At 35.5% G+C, this 25,013-nt stretch overlaps 1 protein-coding gene across 11 annotated transcripts in view; it reads left to right on the top strand.

The window, feature by feature from the left end:
- Macc1 (MET transcriptional regulator MACC1) overlaps window positions 1–25,013 on the top strand; it is a 219,988-nt gene that overhangs the window by 104,009 nt on the left and 90,966 nt on the right. For 7 of the 11 annotated variants that reach the window (XM_074065128.1, XM_074065134.1, XM_074065131.1 and 4 more), the window contains 2 exons: window positions 439–627; window positions 15,860–19,057. In XM_074065128.1, coding sequence (XP_073921229.1) covers window positions 439–627; window positions 15,860–16,072 — 402 coding nt within the window. In that variant the 3' untranslated portion in view covers window positions 16,073–19,057. The other 4 variants (XM_074065135.1, XM_074065136.1, XM_074065137.1 and 1 more) reach the window with 4 other exon arrangements.

Here is a 25,013-nt window from a genome sequence, read left to right as displayed (position 1 = left end):
TCTCACTCATTAGAAAACTCCTTTGCTAATTCTCTGGTAAGGAAATAAATTATTTTTTGTGTGAATAATCAACACTGGATTCATAGATCACCAACTGATGGAACCTTAGAGTGCCTTTGAAAGTACCTAGTTAACTTTGCTCCTTTTACATTTTTAAAGTGTTAAGACACATACAGTTTATTGGTTTGTCCAAGATTCTATAATTAGTCATTGAGTTTGTCCTAAGTCTCCAGTAATTCTGGTTTAATTGTGTGTATTGTACTTTGCTTGTCAAGTTTGTTTAAAAGTGAATCAATGTTCTGAGTTTAAGAAAACACAATTATATATGTGCTGAGAAAAAAAGGACTCCAAACTCTGGAATACATAATGAGAAGCTTAATTTAAAGGAAAAAGTCAAAATGAGTTGCTTTTAGTTATGACATGTAATTGCTGCCACAGGCTCTGCTAAAGATGGATTGCCAAGGGTTAGTAGCACATCTAATCCAAGAGGCTGTTATTCTGACTTCAGCTGTCAAACTTGGAAAAGGCTGGAGGGAACTTGCTGAAAAGGTAGCACGACTCACGAAGCAACAAATGGAGGCATATGAAATTCCTCACCGAGGAAGGGCTGGAGATGTTGCTGTCGAGGTAAGATTTTTGTGTGTCTACTGCAATAGTGAAAAATTTCAGCTCAAGTAAAAAAAAAAAAAATGTGATCGAGCCTATTCCACATTTATGGATTAATTGGAGGACTACTCAGAAAAATCCACTAGCAGAATTTACTACCTCTATGACATATTAAAACTATCTGAAATACATCTGTATTACTCTGTAGAAACATTTTATTTCATATTAACATGACTTTTGATCAAAGTAATTAATCAATTGGGTCAGTAAACACTCAGGGCACTAAGAACTTGAGGCAAAGAGCAGTAAATTATGAAAGTGTGCATGAGGACCTCATCAAGACAAGGGAGGAAGAGACAGTCACTTATGATAGATAATGCTTGGTGACAAGAAAGAGAGACAGAGATACCTAAAAGGTTCATTATGTTTTTCACAATTTTCCATTCAGTAAGAATTACAGATATCATATACAGAATTGCAGTATATAGTACAAAGTGAATACTTGCCATACAACACTGTTTTTATCAATATTATTATAAGAAGTATATGTTTTGAACAAGTTTAGATAATTTTTTTTTACCATAAAGCAATGTGAGTCATTTTTCATTGAATTAAATAAAAATATTCCAGTGACAAGTGAACATATAAAATGTTCAGTGTCTCAAACTAGTGTAAGCCTTTTTAAGATATTTAAGTTTAGGACAATATTTACTCTTATTAGATGATGACTCTCGGTAGAACCACAAAGCTATGTTCTTTTTTTGGATATAGATCTATATCTTTTTTTGGATATTGATCAAGGTATTAATCTTTTGAGAAATTTTTCTCATTATGAAACAACTATTCCAGCTGAGTGACCAGGACAAAGCAACCTTTCCATGAGAAGAGTCAAATCCAGTGCCTTGAATCCCAGCAGCTGCAGAAGATGTCAAACGGGCTGGCCTCTAAGTCCCAAGAGCCTCACTCTCCAGCAAACACTGCTTGAAGCAACACTTTTCAGTCAGGGGGAGAGTCCTATCCCCTACCCCTCCTAGAGACTACAGTTGCCTCCATAAACTTAGAAGGGTATTGCAACCTATAAATGAATATATTATAGCACTGAGTGTAGTGCAGAAAATGGACACAAGTGTTAACTCGATGAGTCAAAAGATCAGAACCCTTAGGGAAGAGATGAGAACATAATGAGAAATGTGCTGATTTGATTCTGACATTTCAGTTAGCCAACTAAAAGTTCTCTAGTTGAAGGCTTAGTTTTTTTTCTTAATGCCTTGTTTTAAAGAGTTTTGTTGATAGTTATCAGAGTTATCTGTTCTGTCAGCCTTCTTAAGCATCTGGTTTCTCTCTAATTGTGTTTATAGTTATCTTCCCCTGAATCTTGATGGAGGCCAACAGCCTGCTTTTCCATTATTTACCCTTCCACAGACCAAATCATAAATGACTAAATCTATGCCTGATGCGGATAAACACTCAAAAGCAGAAAAAGGAAAGCCCCTAGATGTTTTTCTAGGGGCTATAGTTCAGTTTGTTTTGATTAATACTTAAATAGTCATCACTCTGATCTATGCTGTTAAATACTTAGAAAAATCCAGGGTATATTGTCTTAAAGCCATTCCAAATGACACATAGGAATTTTTTTTTTCCTATTAGGCCACTTAAACTAAAAGTAAGTGTGTGCCAGTTTCCATCCACCTAGTTGTATAATTTTTTCTCTTTTGAAGGAGTTGATTTTTAAATGTGACAATTTACAGTCTGATAGTTGATTTCAAAAGACACTGATACTGGCTCTGTATAGGGATGCAGAGGGAGGGAACTGGTATGGGGCAGGGAGACAACCAATTCACTGCTTCCTGTGTTGCTTTTATCTCCTTTTTTCTCACCTCTTCAGAGCACATGCTGCAAAAATTGCCCTGTGTGCATCTATGCCTGCACTTGGGCTCTGTCTCTCATTTTCTCTTTTTTTTTAACTTTGCTCTCTCTACTTTGTACTATTTTTACTGTATTTAGCAGACATTATTGGACACTTTTCTGTTTCAGATACTGGGAATATTACAAAGATTAACTTACTCAAAACAACAAAAATTTCAGAGCAGCTGGACATGGTAGCTTACACCTGTAATTCTAACTATGCTGGAGGCTGAAGTCAGGAGGATCACTGTTTGAGGACAGCCCAGACAAAAAGTTTTCAAGAAGACTCCATCTCAACTAATAGTTTAGTGCAATAGTACGCACTTGTCATCCCACATAAACTACGGAGCACAAACAGGAGGACGGTGGTCCAGTCTGGTGATAGGGTATAAAATCAGACCTTATCTCAAAAATAACCAATGCAAAAAGGGTTGGCAGAGGAACTCAAGTGGTAGAGTTGCCTGCAGGCTCTGAGTTCAACCCTGTACCTTCAAAAAAAAAAAAAAAAACTTCTGAGCAGACGAATATTACCTGAAATGTAGAAATGTTAGGTAACTTGCCTAAACGTACAGAATTAAAACATCACAGAAGCACGGTTTGGAGCACAGACTTCAAGGTCCATATACTTTAGCCACTGCACTCTGCACAGGGCTCCAAGTCAAATATGGTGACCGCATTGCTGCATCAGGAGGTGTTTAAGCAATTCACTTGTTTTTTCTTTGTCCTTTTTAAAAGTCCTGTTTATATTGATACCAAAACTTGCCTGAACATCAACCTTCAGGCTGATTAAAGAATTGGGGATATTCATGGTGTGTCTTTTATATTTTTCTTGAATATTTTTGGTCATTTAATGTTCTTTTCTATGGTGAAGAAACACTCTTTGGAGATGTCTGAGAATGTCACTTTTAAAATTAACCATCTCTAGAAATCAAATTTTAAGAAAAGTTACTCATCTTTCCTAATATTATAATTCCTACATAAAACTATAAAGTTTAGGACAGTTGCGATGACTCATGCCCCGAATTCCAGCTACTAGGAAGGAAGGGATCCAGAGAATGGTGTCTTGAAGCCAGACAAGGCAAAATAGTTAGGGAGACCCCATCTCAACCTCTAAGCCTGGCACATTGTATATGTTTGTGATTCCAACTAGGAAGGAGACATAGGAGACATAAGTAAGTGGATACAGGTCCAAAACCTCCTAGGGCAAAGACATGAAAACATATCTGAAAATTAACTATAGTAAAAAGAGCTGGTGTTTGGTCCAAGTGGTAGAGTACACCTGTCTAGCAAATGCAAGGTTCAGAGTTCAAATGCTAGTATTATCAAAGGCAAGGGGGAGAAAGAAAGAAAAAATCTGTAATTCTTAACATCTATTTATAAGCAAAATATATTTTAAAAGTATGTCTTTTGAAGAAAAAATATGCTTGTGCTATACAAAGATGTAATAGTTGCCAAAGATTTTCCGTGAAAGTCAGTACACATTAATTGGAATTTTTGTGAAGATACTTTAGACCCTTAATTTAAAAATATAGGAATAAACAAATATTATTTTACAAAGCCCTTTTAAAAAAATGCTTCATTTTACAAGTGGAAGTGCTGGGGATTTCAAGGCTAAAATATTTGTAGGCTTGAGAAGATGCTCTTCCTATACCCTTCTGGGGGTTATGACCATGTATGACATAGGCCCCCGCTCCTTCCAGCTTATTCTTTAAGGACCCATACTCACTAAGTACACTACAGGTTCATCTTAAAATACCATGCTAAATTACCTCAGCCCACTGGGCTCCACCTCAGCCGCAGGCATGAACAGGCCTTTGGAGGCCACAAAGGGCCATCCTCCCTGTGGAGGTGCAATGAAACCAGCATTCCTAATGGTAATATTTCACCTCAGAAAACACTCACCTGTACAAAGTTATCATTAGCAACAGGTATCTTTTTGTAAACATTTAACCAGTGCAAATCTAATTCTTTTAAATCTCTTAGGAGCAATCTTTGATTCTTATTTTCCGACTCACAGCTAGAGTATTTAAAGCACTTTATTCTAAGTCTAGTTTAAAGATGGGAAGGCAGATGATCTTCAAACAGCTAATTTTATTTAGTTTTTTTTTCTCCTTTTATTTTAACATTTTTACACTAACGTACATGTGTATACATTGTTTGTGCCACCTCCACACCCAACCCCGCACTTCCAGGAAGAACCTGTTTCACCCTCTTCTCTGATTTTGTTAAAGAGAATCATAAGAGATAACAAGAAAGACATACCATTTTTGCTAGTTTAGGATAAATATAGCTATACAGAGAGATTCCTAGCATTGCTTCCATGCACATGTGCATTGCAACCCATATCAGTTCATTTCTATCAAACCTCTTCATTACTTCCTGTTCCCCTTCCCATAGTGGCCTCTGCCAGTTTGTTACTTTATTTACTCCTTTACAGTGAGCACATCAGCCACATTCAAGTTTTAGGTTTCCTACCCTTTCCCTATTCCTCTCGTGCGTGTTCTCCCCCTAGTGTGTGACCCATGTCTAACAATATTACTGAGTTTGTTTGAGGTCTACAATCCACATATGAGGGAGAACATGTGATTTTTTTGCCTTCTGAGCCTGGCTAACTTTGCTTAAGATGAGGACCTCCAGTTCCATCCATTTACCTGCAAATGGCAAAATTTCATTCTTTTTTGTGGCTGAGTAAAATTCCACTGTGTATAAATACGACATTTTCTTCTTCCATTCCTTGGTTGTGGGACATCTTGGCTGTTTCCATAGCTTGGCTATTAAAATAGTGCTGCAATAAACATGGGTATGCAGGTGCTTTTATAATAACTTGAGTCACATTCCTTCAGGTATATCCCTAGGAGTAGTATTGCTGGATCATATAAGAAATCCTTTATGTCCAGGGATGGTGAGCATTTTTTCATATGGTTTTCAGCTTTTTGGATTTCTTCCTTAGAAAAAGTTATGTTTAGTTCTGTTGCTTACTTCTTTATTGGTTCATTGTTTTTTGAGCACTCTATATATTCTAGCTGATGAATAGCTAGCAAATATTTTCTCCAGTTCTGTGGGTGGTCTCTTCAATTTAGAGACCATTTCTTTTGTTGTGCAGAAACCTTTTAATTTCATGTAGTTCTATTTGTCCATCCTTTCTCTTAGTTACTGGGCTAATGGAGTTTTACTGAGGAAGTCCTTGCCTATATCTATTGTTTTGAGAGTATTCCCTACTCTTTCGTGTACTAACTGCAAGGTTTGGGGTCTGATATTAAGGTCCTTAATTTACTTTGAGATGATACTAGTATAGGGTGGCAGGCATGGATCTAGTTTCAGTTTTCTGCAGATGGATAACCACTTTTCCCAGCACCATTTCCTGAAGAGGCTGTCTTCTCTCCATTGTATGTTTTTAGTGCCTTTGTCAAAAATAAGGTGGGCATAGCTGTGTGGATTCATATCTGGTCTTCTGTTCTATTTCACTGGTCTTCATATCTGCTTTTGTGCCAGTACCATGCTGTTTTTATTGCTATTGCTCTGTAATATAGTTTGAAGTCGGGTATTGTGATACCTCCAGTGTTACTCTTTTTTCTCAGTATTGCCTTGGTTATTCACGATCTTTTGTGTTTCCAAATGAACTTTAGGGTAGATTTTTCAAAACCCAAAACAAGCAGAAGGAAAGAAATAATGAAAATTAGGGTCTAAATTAATGAAACAGATACCAAAAAAGCCATACAAAGAATCAATAAGACAAAAAGCTGGTTCTTTGAAAAAATAAACGAGATTGAAAGCCCCTAGTAAATCTGACTAAAATGAGTAGGGAAAAGAACCAAATTAGTAAAATCAGAAGTGAAAAAGGGGCAATATCAACAAACACCAAGGAAATCAGACTACTTTTACAACCTATATTTCAACAAATTTGAAAATCTTGAAAAAAATGAACAAATTTCTAGATACTTATGACCATCCAAAACTGAACCAAGAAGATATTAACCACTTAAACAGATCTATAATATGTAATGAAATTTATGCAACAATAAAGAGTCACCTAAAAAAGAAAAGTCCAGGTCCTGATGGATTCTCAGCTGAATTCTACCAGACCTTCGGAGAAGAATTATTTGGCTTTTATAAGTCAATGAAAGATTCTAATGGAATTATTCCCACTTGTTTAATATCTGTCTCTCCTATCATTGCCTTCAGTGTTTTATTCAACCACACACTTAACAGAATTTCTGGGACTATCAGTTCTCAACATTAGTTTAGGAAATACAAAAAACAAACAAAATTAAAAATAATTTTTTTCTCTTGAAAGCTAAGTCTCTTGTTGGCTGGGGAAGTGGGAAAAACTGTTAATATTTGAATTGTAATATTTTAATGAAGCATGCATGTGATTAAATAATACTGATAGCTACAACTTATTGTTTACTATGTCAGTCATTCTGAGATTTTCATTATAATATCTCATTTATTTCAACAAACTTCATAAAGAAGACATTATAACTGTCTGCTTTTTACATATATGTAAACTAAGTGTGAATGAAATTGTGTAACTTATCCAAAGTTAGATGGTTATTAAGTGAGGGAACTAGGATTTGAATCCTGTTTGTTTTACACACAATCCTAACCACTATGCTAGACTGATAATCCCTTTTAGAACTGATTACAAAAAGGTCAAAGTAGTTAGGACTAATCAGGAGCCACACCCTAGTCCCAAAGTATGCACTTGAGTAATCAGAGATGACCAGAAGTGGGTTTCAGAGCTTCCAGAGGGCAGTAAGTTCTAGAGACCACTCCAGAGAAGATGTGGGCTGGAAAGGAGCATTCAACTTCATACTCACTGGAAGATGGCAGCAGTACATATTTTAGGACTGATGGAGGAGAATCCTAAATGAGAGCATGAAGGTAAACCTTACCTGCACACATAGTCCAGTAGTACCCTTTATTAGCTCTAAAAACACAGGCAAATTACTTTACTTTTTCTAGGAAGTTTTTTTTTAATTTTATTTTATCATTCTTACATTTACTTACACATGTATACATTGTTTGGGCCACCTGCATCCCCCCCACAATGCCTCTGTGCAGAACCTGTTCTGCCCTCTTGCTCTCTGATTTTGTAGAAGAAAAAACATATATGATAAAAAGAAAAATGTGGTTTTTTGCTTCTTTGAGGTAAGGATAGTTATACAGGGAGATTCCTTATGTTGTTTCCATGCATGTGTGTATTACAGCCCAAACTGGTTCATCTCTACCAGATCTAGGAAGTTTGTAAGTGAGAAGAATAATACTATCTGATTTATCAGATGTTGGGAGGATTACATGAGAATTTATGCATATATGTATAATTATTGGGATAAGACTTTATAAATTATAATCAGTAAGTGCATAATATATATTATTTTGATGAAGAGGAAGAGGTGAATTTAGCAATTATATGACATTGAGTGATTTTTGGAAAATGGAATAAGAATGTAAGTAAGGGAAAGCAAACAGTGATTTCAAGACTTTTCTTCTGAGAAACTGGCAGAATGTTATTGCATGGGAAAAATGAGAAAAGATCTTGGCTGATTGGCTTTTTCATATGGGCTTAACATCATTTAATGTTTCTCGGAAAATATTCTTTACAAAAGGTACAAGGAATGTCCTTGGACTCATGGTTTTTTAGCTTACATAGCAACTCCTGGATTTTGCTTATAAGAATGTTGAACTGTTCAGTTCTGTAGCTGGCTCTGTTCTAGCCTTGCTCCTTAAATCTTTTTTGGTGTTTTTTACAATGAGAAGTATACTTACAATTTCTTTAAGTGAAAAGTATTGTCTGGAAATTCACCTATCTGTGATAAAATGCATAGAAAAATCCTTCAAATCCTCATTGTGTGAACTGTAGATTTGGCACAGTAATATTATTTAGATTACCACCATTTACTTTGTGCAGTTCTATGCTTGTTTCCATAATCTTCAGTTTCCAAAGGATGTTTCACTTTTTGAAGTGATGAAAGAAAGAAAACAAGGACATCATAGTGAAATTCCTGGGGTAAGCACATTGTATTCCTGTGACCTTTGATCTAATTCTATATCCTATATCTAATTACCACACTGAAAATCAAGCAGAAATAATCACCATATTACACTGAATTTTATAAAGACATTTAAATTGATTTAGATATGATACAATTTGATTTTGATTTTAGGCTTTCTGTATCAAGTTCCGTTTTTAGGGAATATAAATGATAAAGAATTTCAGAAAATGAAAATCCAGACAAGTATAGCATCTACATCAGCATTTAGTAAAACTGATTAATAAAAAAATAAATTTGTGCCAATCTTTTGTGAATTGATGCTGGATTTATTACTGGATGACTTGGGTTCTTTTCCTGGGTATTTGATTGTGGTTTTGTTACTAAACTTTGAACTCAACCAGAATTGCCATTAATGAGCACCTAATGTGTGTCAGGAATTTTTACATCTGTTGCTTTATACACTTAGCAATGCTTTTATGGCATTGAATAGCTATCCTCCATTTGACAGGAGGAAAAATCAAATTCCAGGGAAATCTTACAGCTTCTTGCAAATCCTGGAGCTATTCGGTCAAGGGTAAATATTCAAACCCAAAATGTGTGCCTCTAAATCCTCTGAAGCTCTTGCCACTATTCTTCTGTTAATTTAGTTTAATGTTTGCATAGAAAAATTGGATTAGAGAAGCCCAGTTTCTCCAAACTTTGATATTCAGATGTTTTTACTAACATGTGTTTGGGGTGAGCTGAGGGATGCTGCTTAGGAGAAGACAATGGGGGGTTCTCCTGTCAAGGAGCTGAGAAGAATGACTTGGCATTCAGGATTCCCTGTGGTATCAGACAATTTTGAGCAGATAGTCTAGGAAGGAATTGGTCTTCTCTCTTCCTCTGTTTCATGCATAATTCCTGAAGTTCCAAATGATGTTTTTACTGCAACTTTAGCTGGCTATTGCCAGACAAACTTTTCCAAGAGAATCTTATGTCACATTTTAACCAAGCACTACGACCTCCTAATATGTTAGCTTCCCTTCTCTTTATGTACTTAACTAATTATATGTGATGTAAGGCCTACCTGGATATCATAAGCAATACCCTGAAGACAGAACACATGAAATAATCATTAAGAAAGCCAACTTGCCTTAATACTGCTTCAGCTAATGGTACTTAAAATGAAATGTTACTCCTATAATTTTGTGAGGAAAGTAGGTGGATTATTAATCCTCTAATGTGGCAAAATGTAATTATGCAAAGGTAGTTAAAATCAATTACACTCTTTGTGCTATTCATATTTTATGAGATGAAAAAGACATAGAATGCTATGCTCAAATGTGAATTGCTTTTATTCATGTTACCTTCCCTCACCTAGTACATTAGCTAATGAGTCTTATTGGCTTCCAGGAATAAGCACTCTAAATTTGGAAAGCTTTGGGATTTTTTGTGTCTCTATTCCCATTTCATTTCTTTTGTCACCCTACATATTACTTTTTCACTGCTCTTTTACCTTTTGCTTTGTCCTTTAATACTGAGAAAATAAAGGAAAGATGTCTTCATTCCACACAAATTTCGGAAAACTGCTCAACTTGATAAGTTAAGTACTTTGGTATTGCCCTTTATGTAGAGAGATGAAAGCACATAAATGAGAAATTAACAACTCTGTGCTTCAATGAGGACAGGAATGGAAAGTGGGAGAGGAAGGGTAAATGAGAAGGTTAAAAAGTGTGAATATGGTTGATGTATTTTCTACACATGCTGACGTCATTTTAAGAAAGGGAGTTGGGAAGAGGGAGAATAATGGAGGAATGGACCAAACTGGAATATAATATATGCATATATGGAAATGTCACAATGAAAACCCTGCATAACTATCATATACTAATAAAAATGTTTAAAAAATTTTAAATTAACTGCAAAATGTGTTCCCTGTACTTACAGAGTTCAACTCTGTTTCCAGTCAGTTCCTCAGTTAACTGATCTACTTTTTCTTCTCTTTTTGTACATGCTTCAATCATATACAATTTTACTGCCAGTAAAAAAAGAGTTTCTGTAAGATAAACTTATCAAAGGATCAACATATAAAAATTTGCATCAATTAAAACATTAACTGACAAAAAACAACTGTGCTTTTATCAGTATCATGCTTCCTATTCAAAAATGAATCCATAATACTATGAGGTTGGCATTAAAAAAATCTAAGAGTAGAGGTGTATAAGAATGCAGCCTATCTATCAAATATTTGTTATAGAGATGAGAGGACAGAGAGAATTTGTTTTGTGGATAAGAATAATTCAACAAAAACAGACTTTTGGGAGTATACTTTCTTTTTGATTTGCTGAAACATTAGTACAGAGATTTTGCACATTTTACCTTAATCATAACATTAAACCAGGGTAGAAGAACTATTTTTAAAGCCCTAAATAGATATAAGATAACATGAACCTGGAACACACTTCCAGCCTTTGCAGGACTTAACTTAGGTCAATCTAGAGAGAGAATTATTTATTCTACCTATTTTATTCCTCCCAACATTTTGAGAGATGATGACTTTATTTTCTCTGCAATTTATTGCATAATGTGGAGGTTTTGTGACCTAAATGGGTATGTACTTTTAGACAGAATTCCTTAGATTTGATAAACATATGCAAAGGTATCACTTATGTTTTTGCCTTTGATAATATATATTCACTTTAGTGAGGAAACCTGAAACAAAATAAAATGAGAAATGCTGAAGAAATAAAAGTGTAAGTGTTTGAGGACTTGAATCCAAGTGTCATATATAAAACACCAGGTTGGACCACTCACTGCATTGATGAATGAAAGTTGATCTTTTATTAGGCTTTGTGAAGACAGTGCCCCAATTTCATAATGATTTTAGCATTGTTCTCTGTTTATATTTCTGCCTAGTGGAAGTTAACCTTTTCTTCTTGGGTAATTTGTGTACACTGCCTCTTTAATCCTCAATAACCTTAAATTTGCCATTTAACAAATTTAGCACTCAAACCCAAATATCTTTTCCATTGTAGACTATTCATTTTTGCAGATTTTTCCTTTAAAGTGCCACTATTTTCCTCTGATTATTCCATGGCTCTCTTGCTTCTTTTGATATTTAAGTGTCACATGTGACCCATTTATTCAGTGAGTTTCATTTCTTGGCTCCTGTTCATACCTGCAGTATAACCTTCAGTACTCTTTTCAAACTGCTTTATCCAAGGTTACCAAATGGCCTGCCAATTGTCAAAAATTCTGGATTTTCTAAATTTTTCTTTATGTTGCCACATGGCCTGATATAATAGGTAGTGAGGAAGGTAATAGAAAAGGAATGCCTTCTCCATGCAGCATGGTGGTAAATGTTTAACAACCAAGTGGAAAAGCCTCAATTTATAGCCTTTACTAATATCCTTGGTATTAAATATCCCTAACCTGGGTGATTTTAAGACACAGGTACATTAAGTACTTTGATACTGCCTTTTATATAGCAAGATCAGTGCACATAAGTGAGGAATTAACAACTCTATGCTTTTATCAGCCTCATGCTTCCTATTCAGGGGTGAGTCCATACCAACATGAGGTTAGTATTTAAAAAAATCTGAGTGCGGCCTATCTATCAAATGTTTGTGATAGAGATGAGAAGGCTGAAAGAATTTGTTTTTGTGGTTAAGAATAATTCAACAAAAATAGCAAGCCACTGGTGTCCTTTCTGAGGAGACTGTTCGCCACTGGCTTTTGTAACATTAAATACCTTCCTCCATTTTCTGCCACTCAGACTCCAATTTCTCTCCATCCTTTTATTGTTTCTGTGTCTTACTCATATTCTCTAATTATAGACTTAGTTGAAGTTCAAATTTTTCATCCATTTGTACTCTCTTTAGCATTTTCCTGTACTCTCTTGCTTTTCTCCATCACTGGCACATGAATGATGCTCAGCCCTTGACTGCTCTCTGGAGGACATCTCTCCTTTGCAATTTCTTATCAGATATCCCCCTTTATTACCTCACATTCAGTAGTGTTGAAGCCAGACTCCTTATCTTTCTTGCACCCAAACAGTACCCATATTCCTTCACATGCTATTAAAAAGTATTAAATGCAAACTGGACACTTCATGAGGTACCTTTGTGATGCTTAAGACATGGGAAATATTGTGCGTATTTTACAGATTCAAAAAATTCAAAGCTCAGATCACTCAGTAGGCAATGAACCTTAGATGTGAACATAAGGCTCTGACACCAAAACCCACTTTATTTCCATTACAGCATTGTGCTGCTCAGTGAATGGAAAGATTGTTTTCTTCTCACACTTATTTAAAGTATGCAAGTAATCATGAGAGTTTTTTGAATTGTTGTTAATTACCAAATCCTATCTGTTCACTCTATGTGCCAGTATTTGTGTTTATATCTGCCTTCTTTCTATGCCAAAACCTTTGATAAGCAAGACTCATACTCTAGTCTTCCTTTTATTCCTAGATGTAACAAAATTCCTTGTAGCAGTAGACACTCAGTGAATCTTTATTTAATAAGTAAAATAATTAAGGAATAATGATGTACTTTGAATAGACTCACCGTGTTACTGTTATAATAGCATTTCTCTATCATCTGTGTTGAGAGACACCAATGATTTTATGTAGCAGTAGATCAAATTGTATACTGAAGAAATATACAGGTTTAGTTTGGTGCAATGAGGAAAAGTATTGCATGCAAAATACATTTATATTTTAGTTCAAAGCATGAAGTTTACCAGTGCCCTTACGTTTTCAATCCAAAGTTATTGTGCCCATTTCTACCTAGCTTATGGTTTAGACCTCATGCGATCTCCAATGAATTTAGGGCATTTCTGATTATTTCAGGTCACTCCTGGGATGTTTCTTTAAAGTTCCAGAAGTCTTACTTACATATTGGCACTCAAAAAATTTTCCACATATCTACCTAAATTTCTCTAAATTACAGGAGCTGGCTGCATTGTTCTGTAATCAGTACCAAATGGCAAGTATGAGAGGATTGTGTTGTACTCTGCATAAGTGCATGGGTTGAGGCATCATTGTATATTTCCTGTGTTTATAGTTTGTAATTTATGTATCACCTAGATGTATTTCCTGCCCTCAACAGCACTGAGGTGCTGCTTCATGACTGAGTGCACCTCAGGGCTTTTCTATACATAGTAATTCACAGTGCTGTAGCAAGATGTGTGATACAGAGCTGGTCTACCTAAGAAAGTCACTGGGGCCATTCTAACTGCTTCTGAGTATAAAAGTACTTGAATCTACAGAGCAGTAAACTACCCCCAATTACCCATTTGAAAGTCTTAAGAATTATCTGTTTTCTGCAGTATTTTATGCTGTTCTATTATATCATCATCTTGTTACTGAAATCTTCTGTTTCTGTTTTATCATAAATATTTCCACATGTCTCTTGTCAAATTTGGTGGCAAAGAGACTTAGAACAGTTGCAGAAGCCATTAGCTATGAATTTCATTATTTTAAATAATATATGACAATACAGGACAAATTGCAACATCAGGGACTTTTAAGGGAATATAATGCAGAATATAATTCCTAGAGCTCTCGCAGACAGAATAATCCACTACAGAAGAGTCAAATATGTTTAGTGGGCTTTTGCTTCTGAGCAGGGAGAGCCAAGATTATGTAAGTCTTTAGAAAGACAAATAAGAAGAGACCCCATTCACGTTATTTAAGTGGAAGAAGATAACAAGTCTTCATGAATAGAGTCTGGGGGTAAAGCTTACACAAAAATCTGAAATGATTTCTGTTGCTGCATCGTACACCTTAATATTATAAAACTTTGATAATTGAATTTCATTCTCTACTTTGCAAAACTGAGCTTTGTCAAGGAAGTGAAGAGAAGGTTGTTTGTGATTTCCCAAGGAACGCCAGTTTATACAAATAAGTCCAAATTACTCTTTGAGCCTTTTCATGTGACTCAAAGCAAAGCATAATGGAACCTCTTATGTAGTTAAGTCTTTAACTCTTTCTTCTTCAATCATAGACTGTATAGTGATATTGGAGGAGGATGAAAAGTTATATCCCATGGCTCCACTTCATATGATACCAATGATAATAGAGGATCTATTTTGAGAGGCCACTTCTACATAATATTTAGCTCAGAGTCTGTTCTCCTACCTTTTGCACATGAGAAAATCATAACTGGATTAATTTAGTGATCCAAATAAGTAGTGAAGAATAAAATTTGTATCTCAAATATTCCAATTATAATTGCTTGCTCATTTTGTTAGAAAGTTTGTTTAAATCCTTGTGTACATTGTGTGAAAGTGTGTGTGTGTGTGTATTTTTCCATTTGTTTTATTTGGTCTGCCTTTGTCTCTATTCTCCCTGAGCCTCGTTGCCTTGGTTACCATTACATACGTGCTTGTGTGTGCAAGTCTCCTTTGACGTACATCCATTTCTATGGAAACAATGATGTCACTGTGTGGGTAGGTGCTTGGGGAAAGCAAAGTGAAAAATCATTGGATATTGATTTCTTTTGGTCATAAAATGTATCATTAAAGTAATTTTTGACTTAAAGAGCTATATTTTTGTTTTTGTTTTGACTTTGATCATCCAGTTACATTTTTCTTTGTTTATAGACTTGCTTCAGTAGAATGAATTAAAAATACAAAATATACTCTACAGCTTCTTATTGTGTGATATGTAGTGTCATAAATTCACCACAGATAAATATGCATAGCAATTTACTTTTCTTTCTTTTCAGTGGCACTGGGATTTGAATTGAGAGCCTTGCACTTTCTAGGCAGGTGCTCTACCACTTAAGACACATCCCCAGATCTTTTCTTCTTTAGTTATTTTTTAGATAGGTGCCATGGGCTAGCCTTGCACCATGGCCTCCTACTTATGCCTCCCATGGAGCTGGGATCATGGATATGCTCCTCTATACCCAGCTTCTTTGTTGCAATGTGGCCTTCCTAACTTTTTGCCTGGGCTGTTCTCAAACTATGATCCACCTATTCTCTGCTTCCTGAGTAGCTGGGGGCAGTACTACCATGCCCAACAAAGGGTTCTTATTTTAACCTTAAAAGACTCCCAGAGAGTAAAGAGTTTATCCTAATAATATTTGTTACTTTCAAAAACTGTGAAAGGGATTTTATATTCACATGCAGGCAATGAACAATAGGTGATGGATCAGAAATATAAAGGTCACACTTATAGTCATTATTTAAAAAATCTCTAGTTTTAGCTATTAAAGCATTTTTTTCTATAACATCAAATAAGTCTAAGTATAATTGGTATTACACTTTCTTTGAAGTCTTAAGAGACTTTTAAATCTTTTTAAAACAGCTATCTTCTTCTCTCTTCTATTTCCACACTGTTCCAGTCCAATATTTTGTCTTTTCAGATGATGTGGAAGCCTGCCTATGATTTTCTCTATACTTGGAGTGCTCACTATGGAAATAGCTACAGAGACGTGTTACAAGACCTTCAGTCATCACTGGACAGAATGAAAAACCCTGTGACAAAACAGTGGAGAGACTTAACTGGAACCTTGATACTAGTAAATTCTTTGGAGGTTTTGAGAGTAACTGCATTCTCTACTTCTGAGGAAGTATAGAAATGACAATATGTTTAGGGGGGCAGGGAGAAAAGTAGGGGGAGAATGTTGTGAGTGTGTGTGTGAGAGAGAGAAAGAAAATATATCCCAGAAAGGCATTAGTATAACTTTTTTTCATGTTTGAAAAAACTGGTTTGTTACCAGCCTCACAATCTATAGCCTCACAATCTATAGCCTCACAATCTATCCAAAATTGGGTTTTATAATCAAACACTTTTTTGTCCATGCTTCAAAGACAAATAGTAAACAGCTTTGTTGTTGAGAGGAAAGATATCCCTTCACTCTCTTTCGAAGTTACTGTGAATTTTTTAAGTTAAAGTAAATTACTATTAGAATAATTACATCCCTACACAGATGCATGAATAAACTAAAGCTCTCAGTATGAGCAACTGACATGCTCTGGCCTTCACAGGAGGTCCCTCACACTTTCTCTATGTGATCTCTTATATTACTAATGTAGTTGGTCAGCATTGCTCCCGTTTTTCATGTGGAGAAGCCAAGGACTGCAGAGGACCTCCCAGGCCAGTGGAAAGTAGGCTTTCTTCCTGAAAAGCCTGGTTTTATTTATTGATAACATTGCACAATAGTAAAAAGATAAAACATAAAATGCTTACTCAAGCTTAGAGGGAAACTGTAGTTATTCCATTGAAAATGATAACTTGATCCTTTTTTTTTTTTTTTACAATCTCCTGAAAGACTACCAGAAGGAAAATTTGACTTATTGTCAAAAATCTGCTCTCTGCATACATGGACCTGGTGTTTGCATCAGTGTCCTTCAGCATCTTGTGACTATCTAATGTAATTAGGATTATTAAATCAACAACCATCACCAAAAACCTTATTTATCACTGCTGAATATAGTGGTTTTGACCACCAAAAATATTGGTATTTTTGTGTGTGCATTCACATAAACAAATGCAGTACATGTGTATGTGTATACACACTCATGTGTGCATGCATACCAGAATATTTTACAAGGCTTATGGAAAACAAAGATAATATAAGAAGTTGGGTTAGTGTAAATGTTAATGGCTGTCAGAGTTCACAAAAACATGATGTGTGCTTACCCATGTGTTCAATCTTCTGGCAGCCTATCAATATTTATGTCTTTGAACCTTCATTCATACAATGTTGTTCACTTGACAAATAGAGTATGTATGAATTCTATGGCAGGCACATAAGTGCTTGAAGTTATTAATGGGGGAAAGCCATGATCTCTCACTTCTGTGCTTCTAAGTGACAGAAATAGACAATAAAAAAATGGTACCATTAAATGTAAAATGACCTCTAGAATGAGGCATGGTTCAGATAAGTTTTCCCCCAGGAGGAGCTATAGTGATAAGCCTGAAGGAAGATCAGTCATTGCACCTGATATCAAGAGGGGCAAGAGGAAGTGATGAATGTCCTGAAGCCCTCAGGCAGGAGAGAGATAGGGAGATAGGGAGAGCAGGAAACTGGACAAAGGAGTAAAAGGATGAGGTTGAAGAGGTGTAAGGTAGAAAGAATGAGGTAAGGGTGGAGGGGAAGAGGCCATATTAGTGCCATTAAAACCATTAAGATTAAGGAAGGAATGACACACCCTTAAAGGCAATGTAGATGAGCTGAATAAAAATTTTGTTTTGGATACTGAATAAAACATGTCCACTTGGCTAAAAAAGTAAAAACAGAATGTTTTTAGAGCTTTTAATACACACAGTGTGGGTTATTCAGTATGCTGGCAAAGGTAATTTGAATTAGAGTTTTAAAACAATCCTGAAGACTTTCAATACTTATGTTCGATGATCAGAGGACAACCTGATCAAGGAGTTACATACACACATTTAATGACAGAATTTATTTTAATTGAAAATAAATTCAGAGAGAGAAAAGAAACCAATTTGACAAGACACAAACAATTTTAGTGGCGACTTTGCTTTCTTTAGAACATTCTTGGAATCTTACTAACATGTCAGCAAACTAGAGAATTTCGGGAAAGGATAGTAAGGAATTAATAAGTGGGTTTTTCCAGGCTGTAAGACATAAGAAGACAGAGAACTTGTTAGCTGATTAGTCTTGTAAGATTAGATAAATCATTCCAGGTTTGCACCTCTCATCATATTTTGAGATTGTGTTGGGGATTTTAAAAATACTTTTTAAAAAATGAAAAACATGTCTGTAGTTTTGAGGATGCAACAATGGTTTAAATATTAATATATACAAATATATTTTATATTATAATGAATTTTTCCAGGGGAATTTTAAACCCATGTCCAGTCTGTTCTCATAAATTTATTCTTGTACTTATTATAAGTTGTTTCTACTTTTCTAAATTTTATATTTTTCTTGCTAGAATGGATTTTCATAATCAAAAAAAGATTAGATTGATTATTGTGAATTGCCTTTAATTTTTGGCAGAAAGTCAATGGAATTAATAAGGCATTTGCATCCTATCCTTGACATCATTAAACATATCAAAAGCTATTACTAAAACTCTTTTGAGCATTTCAAAAGTGGAAAACATTTAGATAGTTCTTTCTGTTCTTCAGGTTTTCTTCTAATGATGCATGAATTAGGATGGGATTTTACTTCAACCCCTGGCTTGCAATGAGATAATTTTTTTTGTAAGCCACAGACTATCTGCTTTTTCCTATGGAAGTCCACCTGAAACTGATTTGTTCAATATTGTGTCATTAAATGTTCATACCAATAATGGAAATGGTACACTTTGATGTCCTCTGTTGTAGAATATAACTGGGAATAGTCAGGTGTCTGGAGGGAGCAGAATGCTAAATCAATGGATGGCATTGGGCTGAGAAACATAAATACAGATTTGAATATGTGATAAGAACATACAATAGAAAAACGTTGAAAAATAGACAATATCATAACTAGGGGTTTCAAAACTCAAATTTTAATACTATACTACTGTAAATTATATTTTGGTGACATTTTAATGCCTAAGGAATACTTAATAAAAATTATGTTACTGGAGATTTTTCTAATTAAGTTAGGTCTGCTTTTTCTGTTTATACACACATATTTCCCTTCTCCCCTTTCTATAGGAAGTTTACTCCCATATGGTGCTGTATGGCATAGTGGGAGTAAAGTATAATCATTTAATCCAAAGATTAGATGTCATCATCATTCTAGGTGGGAGAATCCAAAGACATTTTCAGAATAAAAGAATATATTGGAGGTTGGTTTCTTGTGTGTATATTTATTGGTTCACAAAACAAAATAAAAAGTGACTGCTTATGCACAGATACATGAATTTGTACATATGTAGCATCTGATATGTATTTGATATTCAATATCATGAGTTCACTAAATGTAAAATATACATGTAGTATATTCTACACTGGTTTTCTATTTATGGTATAAATAGCTTTGCGATTTTGAATAATGAGGATGGTCTGTACAGAAAGGATAAAGGAGGAAATAGGGATGGAGAGATTAGTATTGTATAATAATTAGTAATGACAAAGGGGAAGGTTCCAGAGCAAGCACTGCTGAACAGCATGAATGGCTCCTCTGGGAGGCACAGGAGAGAGCTCTGGCTTCTAATCCCAGTAAAACTTTAGACCTGTCACTTAGCCTTTCCGCTTCAGTTTACTCATTAGTAAAAGGAACTTGAACCAGGTAACTTCTAAAGTTCCCCTTAAGTTTAATTGTGTACAAATGTATAATGACTAGAATAAATTACCCTTCTGCTTGTTTATTTTTCTACGAGGGAAGAAAATGTGATGCAAGAGTAACAATTTGAATGCCAATTATCCACATTAAAATTATACCCTCTCTGTGTGAGTCATAGCACATAGTGTACGTTTTGTTAGCCAGACTGTCTGTCACTGTAACAAATACCTGAGAGAAGCAACAGAAAGGGAAGAATGGCTTACTTTGGCTCACAGTTTCAGAGATTTCAGTCCATGATCACGAGGCTCTGTGTTTCTAGGCCTGTGGGTACAGATCACCATAGCGGAAGGGCGTGGTGGAGGAATTGTCTCATCTCATGGTAGTCAGGAAGCAGAAAGAGAGGAATGGACGGGGACGGGGTATAACCTTCGAAGGCACACTGTCAGTGACCTACTTCTTCCAGCAAAGTCCAAACTCCTGAAGTTTCCAGAACCAACTCGAGCAGCGATCCAAGTCTTCAACACACAAGTCTCAGAGATTCAAACTGCAGCACACATATACATAAGCACATTAAACTCTTTACAAATAATATCTCTATTCTTTGTATAGTATTAGGAAGTTGATTATGAAAGGTATACTATTTTGAATATTTGCAAACCCCCTTTTTAGGATAGTTTTGATGTTATTCATAACTAACTTTAGTATGGTGTTCGAGTAGAGCTGGAAGGTCAGCAATGGTTTTACTAGGACCTCATCCAGGTAGATACCCTGCCAAGCATGCTATATTCTTGTTGCAAAGGCCTTTGAGCAAACAGTCTTCATGGTAGTAGTTCTTCATCCTCAGCAGCAGCAGGAATACCTGGAATACTTGTTGGAACAGACTGCTGGCTCCACCACCAGAGCTTTTTAGATTTGATAGGCCTGGAGTGGTTCCCGGCAATTTGCATACCTAATAATTTCCCATGTAATACAGATGCTGCTGGAGAACTACTGAATTAAAATTTCCTTCATCTCTAGAAACTAAACAGTGTTTGTTAAACTAGAAAAAAAAAACTTTTTTGTAAATATTTTTGTAAAAATTTTAAGTAAAGTTTCATGTCATTCTATTAAAGAAATTATTTTTTAAATTACAGAAGAGAGCTAAAAATCACTTTATATATCTCTTTATTTACATAAAATGAACATCACAAGTTACTAAAAACCTACAAAATAATTTTAATTGCAAAACTAATTAAAATAATGAAGATTTCCATGTCTTATTTAAAATGTAAGTATATTTGAATAAAAGTAGTTTAAGAATAATGTGGAATATTTAGCATGTATGCTAAAATGATTTTTAAAAATATATGCTGATGATATTCTTGCTTCTGTAAAATATCTTTGGAAGTAGACTTGTTGTTTCCAATCTATCTTTTGTTAAACTTGTTGAATTTTTCCTCATTGAAAAAATATTTTTAGGCAATGGAATGAGTAATATAACTATTTGCACCTTACTTTCGTTGCAGAATTACAAAGCTATTACAAACATTTGTTATTAAGATGAACAGATATTCTCTTCCCAGTGAGCAGTTCCACATTTAGAGGGATGGTGACTGAGAAGGGGGAGATAAACTGAATAACCTCATTTTGACATTAATATAACAAATCTCATTCTCTACCATCATTTTATGCTGTTGTTAATTGTTCATTGGTGGATGATGGGGACAATGTATGGCTTCCTTTTGTGTATTTTTAACAATAGAGTAGACTCTGCCCTTTTGTACCTGAAGCAGATTTGAGATGTGCCTAATACTTCATTCTACTCTTAAACCCTTTGAACACAGTGAGACATTTAATGTATTAATATAAATACGATTAGTAGTTGAAAATCACAACTTAGTTGTGATAAAATTATTGAATGTCATTTAAACTGGTTCTACCCAGTTTAAATCTCTTTTAAGCAGAATTTGGAATTGGCAAGTATAGTATAACATTGACTTTACAAATATTAGGCTACAAGGCATAAAAGAATTAGCTGTCTTCTTACTATAGTAGAAAAATCCATTCTATGGGAAAAAAATGCCTTCTTTTGCTCCCAGGAAACATGTCCTCAAGTCTCAGTCACTTTAGATCATGGTGAAAAGTAAAGACGGTGTGAAGAAGAAATAAGGGAGACAATTTCAAATTGGCTTAAGAACAAAGAATTTATAGTCTCTTGCAACTGAAAATCTCAGGGCCAGTTTCAGCCACTTTGAGATTCAGGGTTTAATGAGTGACCAAACTTGTGTTTGGTTTCTGTTTTATTTTTTTCCCTTCTCTGTTTTGATATGTTAGTTTCATTTTGTGGCTACACAAAGTAGGCCCAGCAACTCTGGGTTCTCCCTCCATGGGGATAAGACATCTGCAAGAGCCCCAACCTCACACTTAATCACTTCAGGGTGATCTGGTCTTGTCAACTTGGCTAAACTAAACACTGTTTCCCAGACTTCCCTTCAGTGATTAGGATTGGTCACAGAGAAATCTGTGCAAGACTTAAAAGATAACAGTGGAGCACTAGGCATTGCTATTTTGGAAAGTAGGTATAGATCAGGCTTTGTTACAGCTTCTGATTCAGCGTGTTCATCTGAGGCAGTTGACTGACCTATCCAAGTTCCATTGGGTTCCCTCTCCAAATCCCAGCCAGGCATGAGTGCCATTTCTTCTGCAGGCTCATCACAGAACCAAGGCTGGAGTCAGTAAGAGACCAACATGGGTGCCAGTGGCTGACAAATGTAGGTTGCAATCATCTCTGTTCTCTGAACATTCTCATTCACCTTTTCTTTCTGCCACCCTAATCTGTGACTTCAGCTTGATATCAGAAACAGAACAAAGAAGCTGATAGAAATTTTGACTAGTGTTCACAAATATGTCAAGTCAATTATGTGTAGTGAATAGCCATTGCTGGTGCTTCTGCTTCTTCAAGGAAACCCTGACCAAGAGGCAGAGTTGGAATGTATTTTCTGGTATTCCCACTAGTAGTCTTACTCTGATTGACAATTTAGATTTAGAGTCATTCCTCAGCCCATCACTGAGAGCTATAAGTCAGTGGTCCTTTGATGGGTAGGGCCTCAGTTACATGCTAATTTGTAGGCACCCCACCCAAACCACCCAGTATGATAGATTAGAAGTCACCAGTCACTAGGTAAAATCAGGGTCTGTTCCTAGAAACAGTAAGAGATGGGTGCTGGGGAGACCAACTTCTATTTTCCACCAAAAATATAATGTGAGATTAACTTCAGCACTATTTCCTAGACCAAGAAACCTTCCTACCTCAAGTATGATTCAAGAAGCCAGTCTTCTGAGTCCCTCAGATGAGAGTGGGCAATGGGCCTGCTTCTATAAACTTCTGAATTAAAGCAAATGCTAAGTAAGTGGAACTTCACAGGCACTATCTGCCCTTTATATATGAATTTAGAAATTGGTTGTGGTTTGAATAAAACCTCCCCACAGTTACAGGTGCATTTGACTCTGGAGGAACAGAAGCAGCTACTTCATTGCTTACTCTCAAAAAGGATGCACAAACTAACAGACACACTTTACATCTTGCCAGAAAGAAACTGATGGGGAGAGACAAAAAGAGGGGCTGTTTCTAGAATATTCATAAAATTGTAAAGTAAAGAGCAAGGGTTATGATTTAGCAGTGAAAAACAGGGTGAATTCCTTAAGACTTTTCCTGAATAAAACTATGAATGCAGCTCCAAGATCAGGTGTACTTCCATCTTTCTCAAGACATGCAACTTTTCAACTGGAGACACTTGTCTCTTCTTTTGAATAAGTGATAACCCTAATGTCACCCAAGGGGAATATAGACCAGCAATAACATTGAAGTGAACTTGAGGACAGTAAGACATCATCAAAAACTAGGGCAAAATGAGAGAAATACTATAGACAAATGTGCTGTTTGTTTTTGTTTTAAATATATAATGGCTTTTTAAAGATTTAATTCACATATTATATAATTCACTCTGTTCATTGTTTTGACATAATCGTTTTTTAGTACATAGTCCCCATTTAATGTTTATTTAAATATATTCATAATTTACTCTGCCTGGGAGAAACTTTCTTCCAGAGGGAATACACGTGGTAGTGTAGGAATATCAGAAGATTGAGTAGAGTGCTGTGGTTTGTGGTGAAACAGCACTTTGATGATCAAGGTTGTTCATGAGAGCAAGCGGAGAGAGCATGTGATATTATATTTATAAAGTTATTTTCAGGAAGTTTCACTGATAATTTGGAGTTGAAACAATCTAAAGAACACCTTTCACACCTTTACAGAACCTTTGTATTTATTTCCATTTTGATTGCTGAGTTACTATGTGTTTAGGAATGAGTCCAAGTTTCAATGTGAGAGTTACAAATTCACTGCAAGCAATTCATCCACTCACCCTGGATTCCTGCCTACAACGAGATTTTAAATCCATTTTTAGTGAGAGTCCTATCTGGCCAGTTAGTAAATTCTGTGTTTATTTGCTAGAAAATTGTATTAGTTTGCTAAGGCTTCCATAGAAAAGTACCACAGACTGGGTGGCTTAAACAGAAATTTATGTTCTCACAACTCTGGAAGCCAGAATCATGATTAAGGTTTTGGAAGGTTTTGTTCCTTTTGGGAGCCATGAGGGAAGACTTGATACTGGTTTTCTCCTCAGTTTATAGATGGCCATCTTCTCCCTAACTTGCTATATGGCCTTCTCTTCATGTATGTGTCATGTCCTAATATCTTCTTAAAGGACACCAGTCATTGGATCAAGGCTCACTCTAGTGACCTCATTTCTAAATGACCTACTTCTAAACAGAATTCCGTTCTTAGGTACTGGGGATTAGCACCTCAACATGTGAATTGGGGGATAGGCAAATTAGCCAGTAGCAAAAGTGATTTGGTAGATTTTGTTGTTGTTGTTACTGAAATAAATTTCTTTGGTCAACTCTATTTTAAACAATTCTGAAATGAGCCTTTTAAAAGTTTCTCTATCAGCAGAAAATCATAGATGGCTAAAAAGTAGAGGGCACTCCAGAGCTGCTGAATGATCAGAGTTACAGAAAGATGGTTGATCTAGACAACCAAAATTCTGCAGTATATTGTCTTTCAAACTTAGGCATGAAACAGTAAAATTACTGGTTAGAACTAATGATAGGGAACATTAGTATAGATAATGCACACTTGTAGGTAATTTCCCATGAGTTTCCTTTGTTGTCATGATAGGATCTGAGTATTGCAGAAAAGGAATGCTCTTTGTTAATTTTTAAATTATTTAATTTTCATGACAGGGTCATGCAATGTTACCCAGGCTAGACTTCAACTCCTGGGCTCAAG

The sequence above is a fragment of the Castor canadensis genome, chromosome 2 (genome assembly GCF_047511655.1).
Source record: "Castor canadensis chromosome 2, mCasCan1.hap1v2, whole genome shotgun sequence".
In the NCBI taxonomy this organism is placed as follows: domain Eukaryota; kingdom Metazoa; phylum Chordata; class Mammalia; order Rodentia; family Castoridae; genus Castor; species Castor canadensis.
The sequence above is the reverse complement of the archived record's forward strand: the minus strand, read 5'-3'. Positions and strand labels throughout refer to the sequence as shown.